A 19,244-nucleotide genomic window follows, 5' to 3' on the forward strand; every position below is an offset into this window, starting at 1 on the left:
AGTATTTTCACATTTGTAAGAAGCGATTTTATTGGATAAAGATTGGTTTCTAACGGCGGCTTTTCACTACACTTTGCTTATAAGGTGTCGTGATTGGTCAAAATCAGACCGTGACCTAAGCAGCCAATCATATTATGGAAATGGATGCCGTCCTCGTAAGCGAAAAGTTTTAGATTAAGGCGAAAGTTTTGGGTAAAATAATGCTATTCTGAACATATTAAGAAAGACATAAGCTACCTATCGTAAATCATGGAGCGTATTGGACATATCGTGCTAGGTTATGGCCTATGACAAAATGCTTTCGCATATATTTTCACATTAAGCATCGTGTGAAAGCGAGATGTAACTTGTCAGTGACTTGACTTACATTGCATGATAAGCTCAAAGAATGGAAATAGTAATTTTTATATATGCGTTTGACAACTTTTATGAATGTTATTGTTGATTTCAATTTATTTAATGATTTCCTCGATGTTTGAAACATCGTTACTTTGCTCTTTGACAATGCTATTGTGGACCAGCTGCGAAGCATAAACAAGAATCGTTGTTTGCAATAACATTGCGAAAAATAGTTTATAATTTTAATTCTGCCGATAATATATGATCAGTTGAAATTTAATAAGAGATTTCAGACATTTTTATTTGATTTAAACAACATGAATGTGCATTCAGACACTGCCTTGTTTCTTATTCAAACATCTTGTTAATGCTAAAGTGACAGTGCGAGCGAACTTCCGTGTCTTGAAGCGTCATAAAGCGAACCTAAGCTAAACCGGCACTCTGTCAAAACCGGCATTTTACTTGGTCGACTGATGCGGTATTGACAAGTACACTGTCCAAGAAGAGATGCTTAGCTTGTAACTAGACACTGGCTTAACCAGCGAAAAGAAGAAAATGTCAATGTCAGGACTTGAGATGGGAGACTTAGTTTTGGTCCTGTTGGTCTTGAGAGTTGATTGCGCTGCCACAGAGTTGTATTATAGTGATCACAGGGAACTGGTGGAGACATACGGCATTACAAAACTTTTATCTACATTTGATAGGACATCCTTCTATATTATAACCATATTTGTAATATAACGGTACATCTAAAGCCATTGGTTAAAGGCATCTGTTGTGCAATATTATGATATGAAACTGGCAACAGATTGTTAAGTAATCATCAACAATATCACAAAATATGTCTTTTCCACAGAAAGTTAACTAACACAATGCTGACATATCTATCAGACCACTAGTGGAACTAATACCAGAGCAATCCACACACTCCAGAACCCTCCCTGCTGCACTGATATATACAGTTATAGAATTCTGTTATTTTGGACTAGATAATCAATATCGCTGTACTGAACCTTTCACATAATTTAGAAAATCCCAAAATGATTCTCAAATAAATGTGCATAGACTATTGATTTCATTTGGAAGCAGATTTAATCAAATTATTCACTGTAACCTAAGACTAGGCTGTAGCAATTTAAACACACAGATTGTAGAGATTCATCCAAGATGATCCTACTTGCAATTGTGGTTGTCATACCAAACACAGCCTACTTTATTTATTCCAATGTTTGTATTTTTTCAACATTTTATATGAGATCAATATGATACTATATTCACAGGCTTTAATATCAAAACTGTGTTGTTTGGAAATACAAATGTACAAGATATTATTAACATTAAATTATTGATTTTTGATATAATTATTGATATAACTATATTACAATAACAACCATATGCTGGTTATATTAACCTCACAAAATGATTTTGCTACACTAATTCATCTATTGTAATCATCATAATGTCTTCTACTACATGTTGGGCGTATGCATAGTTTCTTTTCTTCAGGATTGCTGTACTGTCTTAATTTTTTTGTGATTGTTATATAGCTTTTTAATGCTTTGTTGACAAATTCCAATTATTTAAAGCACATCCTCCATCATCCATCATCTGAATGTACCTGGTACATGGTCTAATTATACCTCCACATCAATGTCACCTGGGACAGGTAATGACACCTGAAGAATTAATCATCTGAAGGTTGGATGGAATGAAGACTGATGAAGGAACCATGCTCCCGATTAGTTGCATCTAATCAAAGCCTTTCCGTTGAACTGAAGTCATGCAAGACATGCTCCACAATCTTTACACATTGTAAGATCACGAAATCAGTTCGGCCTTAATTACCATTACTGTGAAAAACTCATGTCTTGATCAAAAGTACATTGGCAAGGTCAACAGTTCAGAATTTTAAAGTTTCTTTTGGGAAGATGTGAAAATGGGGAACCAGGGATGCAACTAGTCCTCGCTGTATTATCAGGGTTTATAAATGTGACGGATTCAGGTATGTCATATCGGTTGGAACCCATCTGGCTGCCTGTGAATGTCCTATGTATTCCTGTATCTCCACTGTATGTTACTGGCTTTATAAGGAACAGGACATGAAATTGGAATGAGGGAATACAGTCTGATACTCCTTGTAACATGACACCTGGGACATAAATCTAGTAAGCAGTAGAGCTGCAACGAATACACTTTCTAAGATGCCTAGCGGTTAGAACAATCGAAAAAAAAATACATTATTAGACAATAAAGGTATAGTTTTTTGATGACGTAACAATTGAATGACGTTATCCCGTCACTGCGCCATTCTAGTGTGCCCCCTCGTAATCGAACCATTTTACATTACATCACAATGTAAGCGACGTCACGATGCATGTCAGTTGTCATCGCCTCGTACGACCTCCTACAGTAAACTACACCGTTGCATCCAGTTTCTTGGTTTGCTGTTGCTTCACGCAGCTAACATCACTGGTGGAAACATTACGTTTATGTTTTACGACGGTTAAAATGAGTCATTTCGACTCACAAGTTTTCAGCGACACGGTAGCGTTAAGCAATGTTTACATTCCCACAATGCAATTGTGGAATGTCGCTTGACTACTCAACTTCCTCTGGATGTACTGATCTAAACTTACGCTGGTAGTAGAAATGCAAGCGTTCATATTGCCCCATGTGGTTTACGTTAATGACAGATGTAATTAAAATAATTCAGAGAAGATATTTAATCCAAGCGTAAACCATCATCAAACTGTTATCATTTGGTTTTTCTGGTAGCGTGAGTCTTAACGTAGGGGGCAGACACATCAATAGAACAGCAGCCAGTTAGCCCTGTGCGAGGATTCTTAATTTAGGTCACCGACACCGTCGTTTGTTTTCTGCCTTAAATTAATCGTAATTATCTTTAGAAAGTATTAAATTTGGCATCTTAGAAAGAAATACACTTAGCCCTACCACCATGTATAGTGTAATAAAACACACTGTAAGCCCTGAACTATTATAGCGTTAAAAGCACTTTCCGGATGCAAGCGTCCCCGTGCTTTAACTATAATAGTTCAGGGCAAAAGTGTGTTTTATTACACTATACATGGTGGTAGAGCGAAGTGTATTTCTTAAATGTGGGCTGCAACGAATACACTATGTGGCAAATATGATACGTATCATGAATATTGGGTAACGAATACGAATAATTATTGCCGAATACAATATTGTAGTTAAGTGATTGATGAACAATATGGAACGCCCATATTGACAGTTTTGATTTGTCACAGCCATAACCAGTGATCTCATGACACTCAAATTTGGTATGTTATAGTTATAATCGACAGTACCATGTGGGGCCTTGGCAAACTAACATGACTTGCGCTACTGCAAAGCTAGTACATATTCCATTCTTGCATATCTCACTTTCCAAAAGTACACATGGGTTCAAGTAAAACGTGCTCCCTTAAAAAACCCCGTAAATATTCGTTAATATTCGGTTCTGGTGACCACGAATAACGAATTGAATTCATGAAGGGCTACGGTTCGATTCACCGAATATGCGAGTGAATCGTTACAGCCTTAGTAAGCAGCTATATTTTTAGAGGAGAATCTTAGTTAAAGATTAACATGATGTATATTAAGTTGTCATTTTAGACAGGACAGGTTTCTACAGCCTAACACGTTATGACAAGAAACTTTAGGACATCAACTATGACAGTTGGTGTCCTGGAAACTGATCCAAACTGAAACCCTGCCCATGTGGGTATACGAACCAACGCGTCAAACGTTTTACACCAAGTGACCTCCCAAGCCCTCTTGTGTGAAATTCATACTTAACACGTTGTCCAATTCTGGTTGATTGTGGGCATTCCCCAATACCACAAGCATCCATGAGCATAAGCCAACATGTAAGAGAGCAAATAATGTTTATTCTGAAACAGTATTTTCTTATCTTCATGAAGAGACACCATACCACTTTTATTACCAGGCGTACAAATGTGTTTTAAATTTATAAATTAGCAAAACTGGTCTGCTACAGAACTGCCATTTACGAAAATGTCGATTTTTAAAATGTCACTTTCACTCACCCCGACATTAGCAAATCCAAAATCGAGGACTAATATTTGTTGTTAACCCTGCGCACATACAGTGTTTACATGTCTACATCACAACAGTCTCCTAACACTTATGCTGCTTTTAGCAATATTCCAGCAATATCACAGTAGGGGAGAGCAGAAACAGGCTTTACACATAGTACCCATGTGGAACCCAGTTTTTCTCACTCTCACTGTCAATACTGGAGTAAAGTGTGCCTCAATATCAACACTGGAGTGAATTAGATCTTTGTCATTCCTAGAGCAAACTGGGTCTCACTGTCAATACTTGAACATGTGGGTTCTCAACTTCAATACTGAAGTTAATAGGGTCTCATTGTCAATACTTGCGTAAATGGGGTCTTGCTGTCAATACTGGAGTAAATGGGGTCTCAATACTTGCGTAAATGGGGTATCAACTTCAATACTGGAGTAAATAGGGTCTCATTGTCAATACTGGAGTAAATGGGGTCTTGCTGTCAATACTGTAGTAAATGGGGTCTCAATACTTGAGTATATGGGGTCTCAACTTCAATACTGGAGTAAATAGGGTCTCATTGTCAATACTGGAGTAAATTAAGTCTTGCTGTCAATACTGGAGTACATGGGGTCTTGCTGTCAATACTGGAGTAAATGGGGTCTCAATACTTGAGTATATGGGGTCTCAACTTCAATACTGGAGTAAATAGGGTCTCATTGTCAATACTGGAGTAAATGAAGTCTTGCTGTCTATACCCAAGTAAATGCTTTGGAAAACTTTCATTAAACAACATTCTTTCCTTGGCCAAATAAATGCAGCATCGGGAAAGATCACTTCTCCAAAATAGCCATTTCCTGTATTTAATGAGTAATTTACCAGGTCACTGTATCGATCTCACACCAAACTGGATAGATTTTTAAAGCTCTCCTCCAGCCAAATCGATAAAGACACAGTGAATAAAGTATCTTTTTCCAATTTAAACACGAATGCTTCATCTAAACTGCTAATTCTGCTGAGAAAATGCACCTTTTTTGGCAACAGAACCTACTTTCTACAACCAGTGGATCTTGTTATTAATGTACTGGATGCACTTCATCTTGAACTGTGGCTGGATTTTGCACTGCCCGTTGGCTGAGTATTGCAGGAACCAATGGAGGCGGAGACATACAAATACACACATATCTCAGATATCAGCTTTATAAGTGACACAAAAGCTAGATTCTTCATTAGCCTGTAGCTGATATTGAGCACTATCTTTTGGTCAGATGGCATTAGCTTTGAAAGACTTCACTTCTACTGAAACTAATGCCAAGATACAATATTGCCCATGTTTTCTGTCTTGTCTTGTTTTGTACAACACTGACTGAGAGAGTCAAAACAATATTTCAGTCATATCACAGTGTATAATTTGAATGCATGAACAACACTCTAAGAATATATCATGGATAATAATCAGGTTTAATACAGTATTCAAACCCAGCAGATCCTAACATCACACAAGGGGCACAACTCTGAACAGAGCAGGAATAATTACACAGGGCACCTGTGACCCTACACCAAATACATATATGACTGAGACATATCAATGAAAGAGTACTTACTTAGTATGAGATGTGTCAGCACACAGGCAAATATGTAAATACACAGTATTGACAGGGACAGGATGAAGAGGTAAAAATAGCGATAGTTTCTCTTGCCAACACAGTTGCCCACCCAGGGACAGTGATGGTCGAAGCGCTCTGAAACAAAAAGAACAAGACAATTCATTAGTAATGTCATTATAATTTAAGGTTTCTATATTCTTCCTATTCAAAGAATATATTAATCAAAACTCAGTCATTTAGTAAAATGTTTTTACATATATATTTTAGTAATATGTTTTTATAAATCATTTAGTAAAATGTTTTTCTGGTCTAGGAAGCTCAGATCTGACCAAACACCAACACAAAAATCAGCTGATAAGGATGCCATCATCTGGTCCTTGGTGCCGTTGTACAAAACAACCTTAGAGCTAAGACTACCTTAAGTCTATGATAAGGTATGGGAGTTACGGTCACCTTAGGGCTAAGATTGCTTTGGACAACGGCACCCAGTAGAAACACAATGTTTTGGCATAGATTGAAAGCCGATTAAGATTTCTCAAAACAGTGCAAACATCAAGAAAGACAAAATGTTTGCAATCAAATAAAAACTATGGTATTCTTCCACAATGTACATATATTATGGGTACAATTAATTGATCATTACAATATAATAAGTGAGTGAGTGAGTGAGTATGGTTTTACGCCACTTTTAGCAATATTCCAGCAACATCACGGTGGGGGACACCAGTAATGGGCTTCACACATTGTACCCATGTGGGGATTCGAACCGGGTCTAATGGTGACGAATAACGCTTTAACCACTCAGAAGCTGAGGACCCCACCACCCCTCAATATAATAAAGATGTTAAACGATGTGAAGATACGTGTCCATTCACTGTTCATATGACAACAGTTACTCCATTACAGACTGGTGGGACCAGCATCACATAGCCTCCCAGTTGTTGGTGTTCTTTAAAGTGTTTTCAGTAGCACACAGTGGCCAAAACATGGATTCTTGTCTAATTGGGATTCTTGTATTTTTTAAGTTCACTCAAATATTATGACATTCTCTCTCATGTCATTTTCATTTCAAGGAAAACATAAAATAGGGCTTAGTGTCATGTGGTTACGGCACTTATATAGCCATACGTGTATGTGGCTCCTTGGTACACGTTTTCGATGCAGTTTAACATGGACACCCAACTCAGACATATTACACTCACTCTGAGCATAATATATTTCATCTCCATGCCAACCAAAAGGACAGTATAAACAAGTACTATCTTTTGATATCTAGATGTATGAATTTCAATGTACTGTCTGAAAGTACTTCTACACACAAAAGCAAATGGTACTAAAACAATCTCTTTAAAATAGCTTAGCTAGAAATGGTAGCAATAGCTTCAGTGGGAGGAAATTCACAAATAAACATCCAATACAGTAAAGGTAAGATACTTTTATTGATTTTTTTTTCTAATATGCTGCAAATGTTTCGGTATATCCTTATATTGTTGTCAGTAAGTATCTTCTCTTCACTGTTACCTGGCAACTCCACAAATGCCAATCAAACAGTTCAAACATAACTCATGACTAAACAAAAGTTCAAATAAACCAATACTTTACACTCATACAAAAGCAAACCCCATGACCCCTAACCGGCCAACATGTTTATCATGTTAATCCTCATATCTAACGTCAGTGCGTTGGCTACGGCTGATACATAATGCATGACACTGGCACGGTATTTCCATATTCATTGGTAGAAGTGACTGGAGCTCCTGTAGATGTCTCTAGACAATATAACAGCACAAGTTATACACCAGCAATTATGTGTTATCATGAAGAACTAGCATGACAGAGATAGAACTAGAGAGATTCAATATAGGTTGGTGGTGCCAACTTCAATAGTGTTGGTTTCAAGTTGATTTTATCAACAACATATTTTGGATCGCTTGTGCAGACAATGGTGGGATTTGAAACTGGTTCAGTGTTGATGGGTTAGGAATCTTTGGAGTGTAGCTATTTCTATAAAAATCACTTCATATCTATTATTTTTTATGATTATGGACAGAATTCCAATTACTCTTTTGGTCGTGGAAAACATTAAAAATAATCAAACATGCAACATGAATATTTGAATACACTGAGACATGATTGGAGTGAATGATACATGAAATGCAACAATCCCAGTGTTCACGAATGGTGTTTCAAAGTAACAGGACATGGCGTCCTGTAAGTTTCAGAGGTCTGTCTGACCCACTGAAAATTCACAGGAGCCATAGAATAAATATTAAACACACATTTCAGATTTAACACTTCTTATAAGTGGCATTGAAATTATTAACAAACGTAAAATTTGTAAACAGCAAACAAGTGTGATGTGTCACATACGACAACTTCAGTCAAAGTCATTGTGAAATATACAATCGGACACTGGGGCGGCTGGTGGTAGACTTCCACGGACCACTGGCGAATCTGCCAGATTTGTCAGAGGGTCAGACGCTATTCGTGAACACTGCAATCCAGTGTAAAGGGATGATAAATGAAGAATAAGTCCTCCGTATTCCAAGTGACATTATACTGTATATTCAAAAAGTCATTTACAGTGACTTTGGAGAATTCCTGTCCCTTTGGCGGAACTGTGCACATAAGACAAGGGCCATAAATCTCGGGAAATATTCCTTCTCCATCCTTCAATTTATCCAGATATGTATCCCCCAATGAGAAATACAAAATGTCAATAGTGGGGCAAGAGCTAACTCCCGAGGAATATACCAAGGTTTGGTTTGTTACTGAACACCATACTCCAATATCATGATAATATTCCAGTTGTATGACGTTCACCTGTTAATAGTGTATTAACACCATATCTAGATCAACAATCCAGTCAGCCTGTAAGTGGATTGTTGCCCTTGCGTTCAGTCACTGGTTTGCTGGTCCTGGCTTATACACAAACCATGCTTTAATATGCAGTGATTCTTTGTCACTTGGACACACTGAACAATACCAGTAATATCAAGTCTTTCTTACAACGATAATCATGATACTTATTTAGGCCAAATAGAAAAAATGTTGTGGTTCCGATTTCACCTCTTTAAAATTTAAGGTAGGTAGGTAGGAATGTATTTTTTTTAAGAAGTAAAGTACAAACTAATAACACATTTATCAATGTGTAATTGTTTATTTAATCAAGCTTGACGCCATCATGTCGACTTTCTCTATCAGAATGACCGATGTCCGTCGGTGCTGGAAAAAGCAATGGTATCTGAACGCTTATTTTATTAATACCACTTAAAAAAATAGGGTCGGCACCTGAATTCAAGGGTCGGTCGGGTAATAGGAACCACAGCATTTCTTTTTAGGCCTTATGACAAATCTTAAAACTGACAAATTATTGTACAATACTATTTACTTTGTTTTCCAAAGGAAATGCCACACTATCTGTGACCATTTGATTAAACATGAGGGTCATTGGTCTCATCCATTCTTTCAAGTCATTACCCCACCTGGGTGTTCCAGGACTGTAACCTGACACACTTCATCTCTCACACATGTAAATAGCAACATAATGGCACACTGGCCGACACAATGTCTGATTAGGAGGCTGCATGCGTAATCTGTAACAACCATTAGCATCTGGAAGACTAAAACATGTTACATAAAACACAATAATCTGTCTCACAGTCCCTGATCAACATTATTTTCCCTTCCACCCAACCCTTTCTGCAAAGCAAATGCCCTAAACGAAGCAATTTTAGATATCCTCTGAATCTCGCAACTCCCCCAGGGGCGGTGGGGTAGCCTTATGGTTAAAGTGTTTGCTCGTCATGCTGAAGACCAGGGTTCGATTCCTCACATGGGTACAATGTGTGAAGCCCATTTCTGGTGTCATCCGCCATGATATTGCTGGAATATTGCTTAAAACAACGTAAAAAAACAAACTCACTCACGGACAACTCAACAGGGTCTTTTTCAATTTAAATGGAGTTAGTTGGGTCTGTCAATATTACATAATTTCAAACTGACTGACTGAGTTTGGCTTTACGCTGCTTTTGCCAATATTCCAACAACATCACAGCAGGGGACACAAGAAATGGGCTTCACACATTGTACCCATGTGGGGATTCGAACCCAGGTCTTCGGCATGATGCTTTAACCACTAGACTACCCTACCGCCCCACATATTTTCAGAGACTATTCACTAGTCTAATAATGCAACAGCATCCCTTGACATGGGAGATGTGGTCAATGCAGCAACCCAGGATCGTTACAAGTGTACACCTGCCATCTTAATCTGAAGACTTCACGTTACAGTTTGACACATTCTTCAATAGCTGAATCAGCAGTCTGTGTCTTAAGCCACTGTTCTGAAGTAAACTTCTGTTCAGATTAGAAACTCAGCTAATTATAGTCCATATTTTGAGGCTAAAATCCAAAGAAAATGATGCAGAGAACCATGTTCAGGGTGGTGGTCTCAAAAGGTTTTGGTACAGAGAGTATTCACACTTCCTTCATTTCATTCTGAAATGACAACTTGAACACTATTCTCTTGTATGAGAAAGGTCTCTTCTTAGATCAGTCTCTAGGTTTTAGTTGACTTCAACTAATGACATGATTATATAAATGGAATTTCTATATATGGTCACTTGTCTCTCCCTTTATTCTAGGAACACAAATTTGTTTTTCTATGGTCAAAATACAAACGTAAATACACTTAGGAAGGCATGTGTTTTTAAGATGTATTATGTCCTGAACATAATTTAGAAACAGTCCATGAATAATGACGTAACTTGTGTATTATGTGTACATGAAAGCTTTCTTTCATAGGTTATGGAAGATATTACCATTGACACAATTTTCATATCGATAATCGTTAATTACTCTTCCCATTGACGATATTTCTGAAGATCAATACTTTTGGTCAACCCTAATTTACTTCATGGTTTGATGTTTACTCGAGCACTCCACAATATGCCAGTCACATGAGGGTTGTCTGTAAATCATCAAGTCTGGGCTGAACAAACCAGTGATTGATATCACGACCAACTTCCCCTGCCATCAGAATACGTCCTAACAACCAGGGCCCCGTTCCTCAAAGCGATCGTAGCGCTACAACAGTCATAAGTCTATGTTAAAGTATGGGAGTTAGGATCAACTCTGCGCTACGATCGCTTTGAGGAACGGGGCCCTGATCAATTGTCATTTCAAACAAGCATAGGTTCCCAGAGACCAATTCTAAACCAGAATCAACATGGGGCTGAAAATAACAAATGTAATTATTCAGTGTTTTAAATTTTTCCTGTGTATGCATACGCAAGAAACTAATTCTATTTGGTAATGGCGATTGATTTTACTCAGCTTATCAGCGCTCTTATCTATATTGCGTCAACATCTAGCTGTATCACAATTTGTATTCAGTAGCATGTATGAGCGACATTCCACTGGTATTTGAATCAGATGAGGAGAATATAACCACGAACACCTGCTGACACACAGCTAAGACAAATATCCTACTCTCCCTCACAGCTCCGACTCAGATGTTATACTGCACCAAGGAAACACATAGGTCAGTATCAGATATTTATCCCAAAAATCAATGACCAAAAGCTTCCCACTGAGAAAGAGCAACTGCAGATATAGGTCAAACTTACTGACAGATTATCAATTTTTCATCACAGACTCTAGCATGCACCATTCTCTTTGCACATCGACAGGGTTGGATCTATGAAGCTATGTCAGTGCTCTATGTTTCAACATGTCAATACATAATGTTCACCCATTGAATAATAGACTTCAAAATAGATAGCAGAATGTCCCACACAAACACAAGCGTTTGGACACTATCATTTATTAAATCAATAGCCAGTGAAGGAAAAAGCTGTATCTCTCAGATGATTTCTAGGCCCTGGGAATACGCAATGCATCGTCTATATATAAACCTGCACCCCCTCCTCACAATGTTCATATAATTTATCAGACAGACTGACTGAGTTTGGTTTTATGCCGCTTTTAGCAATATTCCAGCAATATCACGGCTGGGGACACCAGAAATGGGCTTCACTGACTGTACCCGGGTCGTCGACGTGACGAGCCAACGCTTTAACCATAAGACTACCCCACCGCCCCTCATTTATCAGAAGCCTGTATGTAAATAAACCCCAGTACCACAAACAATTTGTTCCACAATTCATCATACCTCTAGAACACAATTCATCATATCTCGAGAATATATACACAGAAATCAATACAAAACTATTTACAGAGAACACTCCCTTCAGCAACAAACAAAACACACAGGAAATGTGAAATTAAGATGGGATTCTGGAGGTTCCAATGTCTACTTGTTTAGTGTTTCAATCTAGAGACCCTGAAGTTGTAACCTGGAACACAACGTATATGACAAGGTCCCCTTATTGTTAAACTAAATTTTTAACACACCTGTTAATACACAGGTCCTGTTAATACACAGGTGTGGACCAGACAAATGAGTCTGCCGTACAAGTAATGACCCATGAGTACAATGACGCTCAAATAGGCAAATACCAAACCTCAACCAGCAGATCTTCAAATAGTCATAGGTCTGAGATCACTTCGTGCAAGAGAGCCACAGTAAGCGATGTACAACTAGAGCTGGCTATTGAGGACCAATCCTGACCCTTTGTTTCTTGCTTAGTTCGACACTCCCACATATGCCGGCTGTAGACAGCAGCCTGTTCTCACCAAAGTGGACCAAACAATCCAGTGACTGAATATCGGCACCAAAGACATCAATATGTCCAATTGTTATGCAATGACATGCAATCAACCAGGTCACTGATCTGGGCCACCTGATCCATTAAGAGGTGTGGTGAAATTGGCTTTAACATCGCACTGGAGAATATTTCGCTCATATGACGACGTGCTTGTATATAGTGCTAGCCCACTGAGATATCATGCCACAGTGAAGCATGAATACCCCACTCAGACACATTATACTGACTCCGAGCCAACCAGTCCTTGTTGTACCCATTAATGCCGAGAGCCAGTCAGGGACCAACAAGTACCATATTTTAACGTCTTTTGGTATGACGCGGTCGGGGATCGAACCCGCGACCTTCCGCTCTCTCCGGGCAGACGCTCTAACTGATCCATTAAGATCTGCTCCTACAACCAGCATAGGTTGCCAACAAGCAGTTGTACACTGCAATTCCTACAGGTTCTCAAGATGGTCAGATTTGACAATGAGCAATAAGGTGCGGAGAACACAGTATACCATTGTATTGGTAAACATGGGCATAATGCAAGTATAGGTCCCCACAGAATCCCTACAGGTTCCTGACTCCCAAATCCCCACAGCATATGAGGAGACATACATGAAGGTTCGGTGCATACATGTGGCAAAACACAGACATTATATACTTACCAACGCAATTATCACAAAGGCTGCAGTGGGAAGCCCGAGGGGGGCGAAATATTTTACATGTGAAGCAGTACTTGAGCTTGACAACCTGTCCCTTGACCACCACCTCACGGGTGCGAGGCGGAGGGCGGTACGTCCCAGGGGAACTGGCATTGGGGACCTCTGCAAAGACAACATTCATAATCATAATCACAATAACAAAGACAAATGCAAGTAAAATAATATGGTTTCTGTATGGGTACATAACAGTGCTAAAAATCTAAGAGGCTGTTTTAGGTTATTTGATCAACATTTAGAAATATTTATCAAATGAACAAATATTTAGATTAAACCTCAAAGGACAGGAAATCCATGTTTTAGTTTTCTAGAAAAGAATATTAATGTCATCTTCCAAAAGATTCACCCAGCATCGTCAGATTGACAGACTTTGTGGACACAAAGCATTCTTGACCATCAAGCTTTTATCAAGTTTTAAGTAATAAGAACATATCTGAATAAAATATAATAACCCGAAGTAGGATTCTCAGCTGTGAGAATGACGTTTGTACCATATTAGGCTATATAAGCTATATCACAGGATCTTAACTGTTACCAGGCCAAACAAAACCATCATGTGGTTAACAGCATTATCACAGAGGCTTATCTGTTATCAGTCAGATGCAGTCACGCACTGATGCCATAACACAGATCCTATTCATATCTAACATTCATCGTGACAACCAATCCCCTTATTTGTCAACTCAAGATCAGTTGCATGGGTCAAAATTATGAACAAACTGACATCCTGGAAAGTTCCACAACCCCTCCCCCGATTCTGGAAATCAGTTTGTTTTATCTTGTATTCTCTACCAGCCTTCTTTTGTTCATTTCATCACAGCTGTACATATGTTTTGAAAACCTCAAAGCATTTGACCAAGCTATCAATACAACATGACTATTCACAAGCTTGCAACAACTCAAGGTAACAAATGCAATTCTCTGGTTCTATTGCACAGGTGAAAGGACTATGCTGCTGGGATGGTGCGTGAGTGCGTAAGTTCAGTTTTACGACGCTTGTAGCAATATTCCAGCAACATCACAGCGGGGAACACCAGAAATGGGCTTCACACATTGTACCCATGTGGGGAATCGAACCCGGGCTGGGATGGTATTCAAAGGAACATGTATGAACTACAAGGACACTAACACTACATTGAGTCATGAAACCTGTGCCACCTGCAAACCACTGCTCACACCTACTGGTTAGCTACTGTGAGTGAGTGAGTGAGTGAGTGAGTGAGTGAGTGAGTGAGTGAGTGAGTGAGTGAGTGAGTGAGTGAGTGAGTGAGTGAGTGAGTGAGTGAGTGAGTGAGTGAGTGAGTGAGTGAGTGAGTGAGTGAGTGAGTGAGTGAATACACTACTACTAGTATTAGGGTTAGGGTTGTGTAGAGGCAAAACATCTGATCATTCCATTGTGATAAAGGTTTCTGTTTTGTGATATGTCTGGTTACATTTTTTAGCTCAAGTCTTTGACACCGATTTACAGAAATTGTACATGAAGATCATGTTTTCTACAAAGTAAAGTAAATATTACGATATCAAAGTCTGCAAGTAGCTACCACTTTGTAGTCACGGATACTGCCACTATAACAGAGTAATAGAAAAATCACTTCCACATTTCTGTCATTTTGTTAATCAATTACAAAGAGAAACATGATTCATTGATGAATTACAGTGTAGATTTTAGGTTAAACAATACAGATACTAATGTAGTCTGTTTATATTTTTTACCACATATATTGGAACAGAAAAAAATATTGCAAAGTGTATCACTTGAAATGTTAATGACAAAATGTAGAATACCAAAAACTGTTTAAGACATCACAAAAGAACTTCTCACACTGAATTAATATATTGAGACCCAAGCCTTTGGCATGATGGACCAATGGTTCCTGTAACCATGTTACCCCGCTGCAGGTGGCTTGTCTAAAGGGTCACAAGAAGTTATGCAGACTTCATTCTATCTGTACAAACATCGCTAATCCAGTTGGCACCATTCCAAGCGAAATCTTTCAGACAAACAAATGCCTAGACATATGTCATTGTGACTGCATTAATCAGCTTGATAATTATCATTTACACTGCTAAATATAACAAATTTCATTACAATATATCAATAACTTAAATGCTGTGTTTATGAATTCAACAAAAGGTAAGCTAAACATGAAAACAATAGTCCATATTATTCTAAATTACAAATTAATAAGCTAAATTCAACTAAAATAAAACCTCCTAATCGTACGAGTATGATGACTGCCACCAAATACCCACACTATCGGTAATTGAAGCAAACAGATGGAAAGAGCAACATACATTTATTACCATTTAATAGAGTATAAAACATCAGGAAACAGTAAATTGCCCCAAAATGACAAGCTTCTCCATCACTGCTTCTCCGTATACAGCGCCATAGCATGACTGTCGCTGAGCATCCACGGATAGTCAGCATCCTATCTCGATCTATATCATTATCACAAAGTCTCTTAAGAATTCTATACACTGTAATGAAATAAGAAGCTGGCTACATAAATCTATATTAACTGCCTGATAGAATCCAGCAAGGCCTACTCTGCTATAAACAAGCATTTGTTCTCATTGAATCTAATGTATTTCCAGCTCCTTAGAGAAACAGACAATTCATGTTATTGGTCAAAGCTGGCTGACTGCTGTATTGCTGGGAACTATTCAACCTGTCCGATTTTTTCCAACAATTTGATATTGGATGATTTACATGATTTAGACAACAGTGCACTGCTTGAGGAAGACTCTTACTGCTCTAGCATGCCCGTTTTACAACCAAGATACAAAAAGTATTCTTCAGAATTTTAAAGGATTTTTATTCCCATTTTCCAAACTGGGGTTCAGTCCCAGTTTTGCAATATTCCATGATTAGTGCAACATAAGAGTACACCATTAAGCAACAAACTAAGCCCACATGGGGAACAGAACCTGCCTCACTTTGTTATGTGATTCACATTAAGCAATTGGCTGTCTAATCAACCACTGAATTTGATTCAACCTAACAATTGTGTAACGGCCATTTCTAGTGAAGCACAGCATGCCAGCATTCATTTCATAGAGCTGGAGGTTCATTTCCTTCATGTTATTATGTATCCCCTATGGTACTCTGCTTGAGAAAGATCTATCAGCACAGTGCAAATTTGTACTACTGGGTGCACACTCGTTCATAAATATCTACAAATTGCCCTGGCTTGCAGTCATGAAGGTCAGCTTATCCCCACAGAAGTCTCCAAAGGGTGCCTTGATGGTTGCTGCTACAACATTCGAGTCTGGAGACCAACAAATACTTTAATTTGCGGAGTAAGGGGAAAATGGAACTCAGGTTGCATTCAAGAGCAAGATAGTATATTATATAGCGAGGTGCATGTGTGCGTGCGTGCATGTGTGTGTGTGTACATTTGTCTACATGTTCTATGTTGGACAATGAACATAGATACCCCACTCAGACACATCACACTGACAGTCCTTGTATTACCCCATTAATACAAAGCACCATGCAGGACCACAAGAAGCGACATCTGTCAGGAAATTTTGAATATGGAGCACCGACCTGACATCTTTCTGGGCAGACACCCTTTCCACTGGACCCCAGAGGCAGTTCTAATTTTTTAACATTTGGTTCATGTCAACGATCCCTTGACTTTCTTGCTAAGTATCAAACCCTACAGACTTATTATCTTCTGAAACCTATCTTCATGTAAATGCGGTATCCTGAGATGGAATGAGTGTTGTTGGACTTCATTTTAATGGTACTGACAGAATTCCATTTATTTCATGCAAGTTTTTGTGGAAGGAAAGTCACACAGGTAAAACTAACAAGCACCGGTGTTGAACTACCAAACATTTTAATCAGGACTAATGTGATTAGGGATTCAAACATGGGCCTTGATGCACAAAACGATGTTAGCACTACAAGCATTATAAGTCTGTAAGTATATTAAGACCATGGGACTTTCAACTGTCAAGTGGGCCCCGAGCAGTGTAAGCTACTGTGACCACACTGTCCAACAGCACTAGGCAGTTTGGCCACTCTAACAATCTAACAGTACAACTGCTGCAGCGTAAACTATCACATGCACAATAACAAACTGGACAAAATGCTGAAGGGTTCCAGAGTTGGAAATTGACACAGCTGTCAGCACATTCCAGCCATATCACTGTAACCAGCCTCTAAGTAATGAAGAGTTGAACACAGCAATTATAAATATTCCACCCATGCCACAAGTCAGTATATTATTTGAGTCTCGACCAGAAAATCCAGGGATTGATATTATGATTATCGACCACATAACTGGGATATCATGACAATCAACCTGGTAAACTACCTGATCTTTTATACATTGATGACAAGCAAACCTGTGAATGGCGGCATCAGCACAATCCATGTCATCACACACACATACACACCATAAGCAAATCATTGTCATAAGCCCACCCCTTATCATTAGCACTGGATACTGGGGACCGATTTTGCAAAATTTTGGCAAAATAAGAACAAAATATTCACGAAAGTTCCATGTGTTTGGTAAATGTCTATAAAAGCAATTGATACCATCCCACCCTTGTTCAATTAGTATCTGGATCAGAAGACAGTCATTGAGCTCTAAAGATGGCCATTATACCCCATGAAAGTATAGTTGTCAGCCGTGAGCGACTCACACATGGGAGGCAGGTGGCCTGTTCAACATAAGGTGACAGGGGAAATAGGCTGAATTTGGTGATTAATTCCAGCGTGTATTAGATTGATTTAAGGACTGTAAAGTAGTCCAATCAGGAACTCAGGAAACTACACTGACTTGCACTTAGTAGCATGGGGCCTGGCTTCCGGAACAAAATGTGGCAATAATGTCTTCAAGCATCTCTGAACACTGATCTGCTCTGTCTCAGAGTTGTCCAACCACAGAAAGTGTTGTACCCCCAAAATACAATTAATCACCAGGAACTGAGTCTCTGTGTGGCTGATCTAGTTCATCATAAGTGAGTATAGCTTTATGCCGGTTTCAGCTAACCACACCAGAAATGATCTTCAAACATTGCACCAGTTTTGGGCATTGACCCTGGACCTTCGACATGATGGGTGAATCCGTTTACCACTAGCCCAGGGATTTACCTTTAGTCCTGTATTTGAGGGTCCCTGGGACTCATACTCTTAATTTTCAGAGGTCCTGGACAACAAAATAGGGGTCCCAGACACTTAAATATTATTATTAATACTGTTATTGTATTGTGTATCATGAATCATGATCATCACATTGTTACAGTAATTAAATTGCAAATAATACCATAACCCAGCTAGTACTAGTAGCAAACTCAGTGATAACTTATGGTCACTTGATTGGAAGTTTTACAAAAAGTATTTGGACTTTTTCTGAGTCCCTGTGGACGCGTTAATAAATTTTGTTGCGTCCATTGTCAAGTTTTATGCATATAGGACGCAGGAATTTATGTAATTTGGAGTTCACCATATCACTTGGGTGTTTTAAACACGCCATATCTACAATTTATCAAAATATGTCTCAAATATTGTTGACATGACTTGGAACTGTAATTCACTCAACATCACACAACATTTGGGAGGGACCATCAAACTATTGCAACATACCACTATTTTAGGCATAAACAGAATATAACAAAAAATTAACACAATCCATCATTGCAAGAATCTGACACTATTTCCCATATGGGATTTTCATATTTTCATTCTTATGTTTTGAGTCAAATAGTGAATGATATGAACGAAATTCAATTTCCTATGCAATGTGGTTTTATTAGAAATATGTGAGTCTGGACCTGGTAAAACCAGTGGT

The 19,244-nt window shown here is 38.5% G+C and overlaps 1 protein-coding gene across 7 annotated transcripts in view; it reads right to left on the bottom strand.

Annotated features, from left to right (window-relative positions):
• The window catches only part of LOC124263150 (palmitoyltransferase ZDHHC14-like), a 92,455-nt gene that overhangs the window by 37,514 nt on the left and 35,697 nt on the right, over positions 1 to 19,244 (bottom strand). For all 7 annotated transcript variants that reach the window (XM_046697715.1, XM_046697712.1, XM_046697713.1 and 4 more), the window contains 2 exons: positions 13,381 to 13,539; positions 5,997 to 6,134 (listed from right to left, as the gene is read on the bottom strand). In XM_046697715.1, the coding sequence (XP_046553671.1) occupies positions 5,997 to 6,134; positions 13,381 to 13,539 (297 nt within the window). The remainder of the gene's footprint in view (positions 1 to 5,996; positions 6,135 to 13,380; positions 13,540 to 19,244) is intronic.

Source organism: Haliotis rubra, unplaced genomic scaffold (assembly GCF_003918875.1).
Source record: "Haliotis rubra isolate DU_JTF1 unplaced genomic scaffold, ASM391887v1 Scf87, whole genome shotgun sequence".
Classification (NCBI taxonomy): Eukaryota; Metazoa; Mollusca; class Gastropoda; order Lepetellida; family Haliotidae; genus Haliotis; species Haliotis rubra.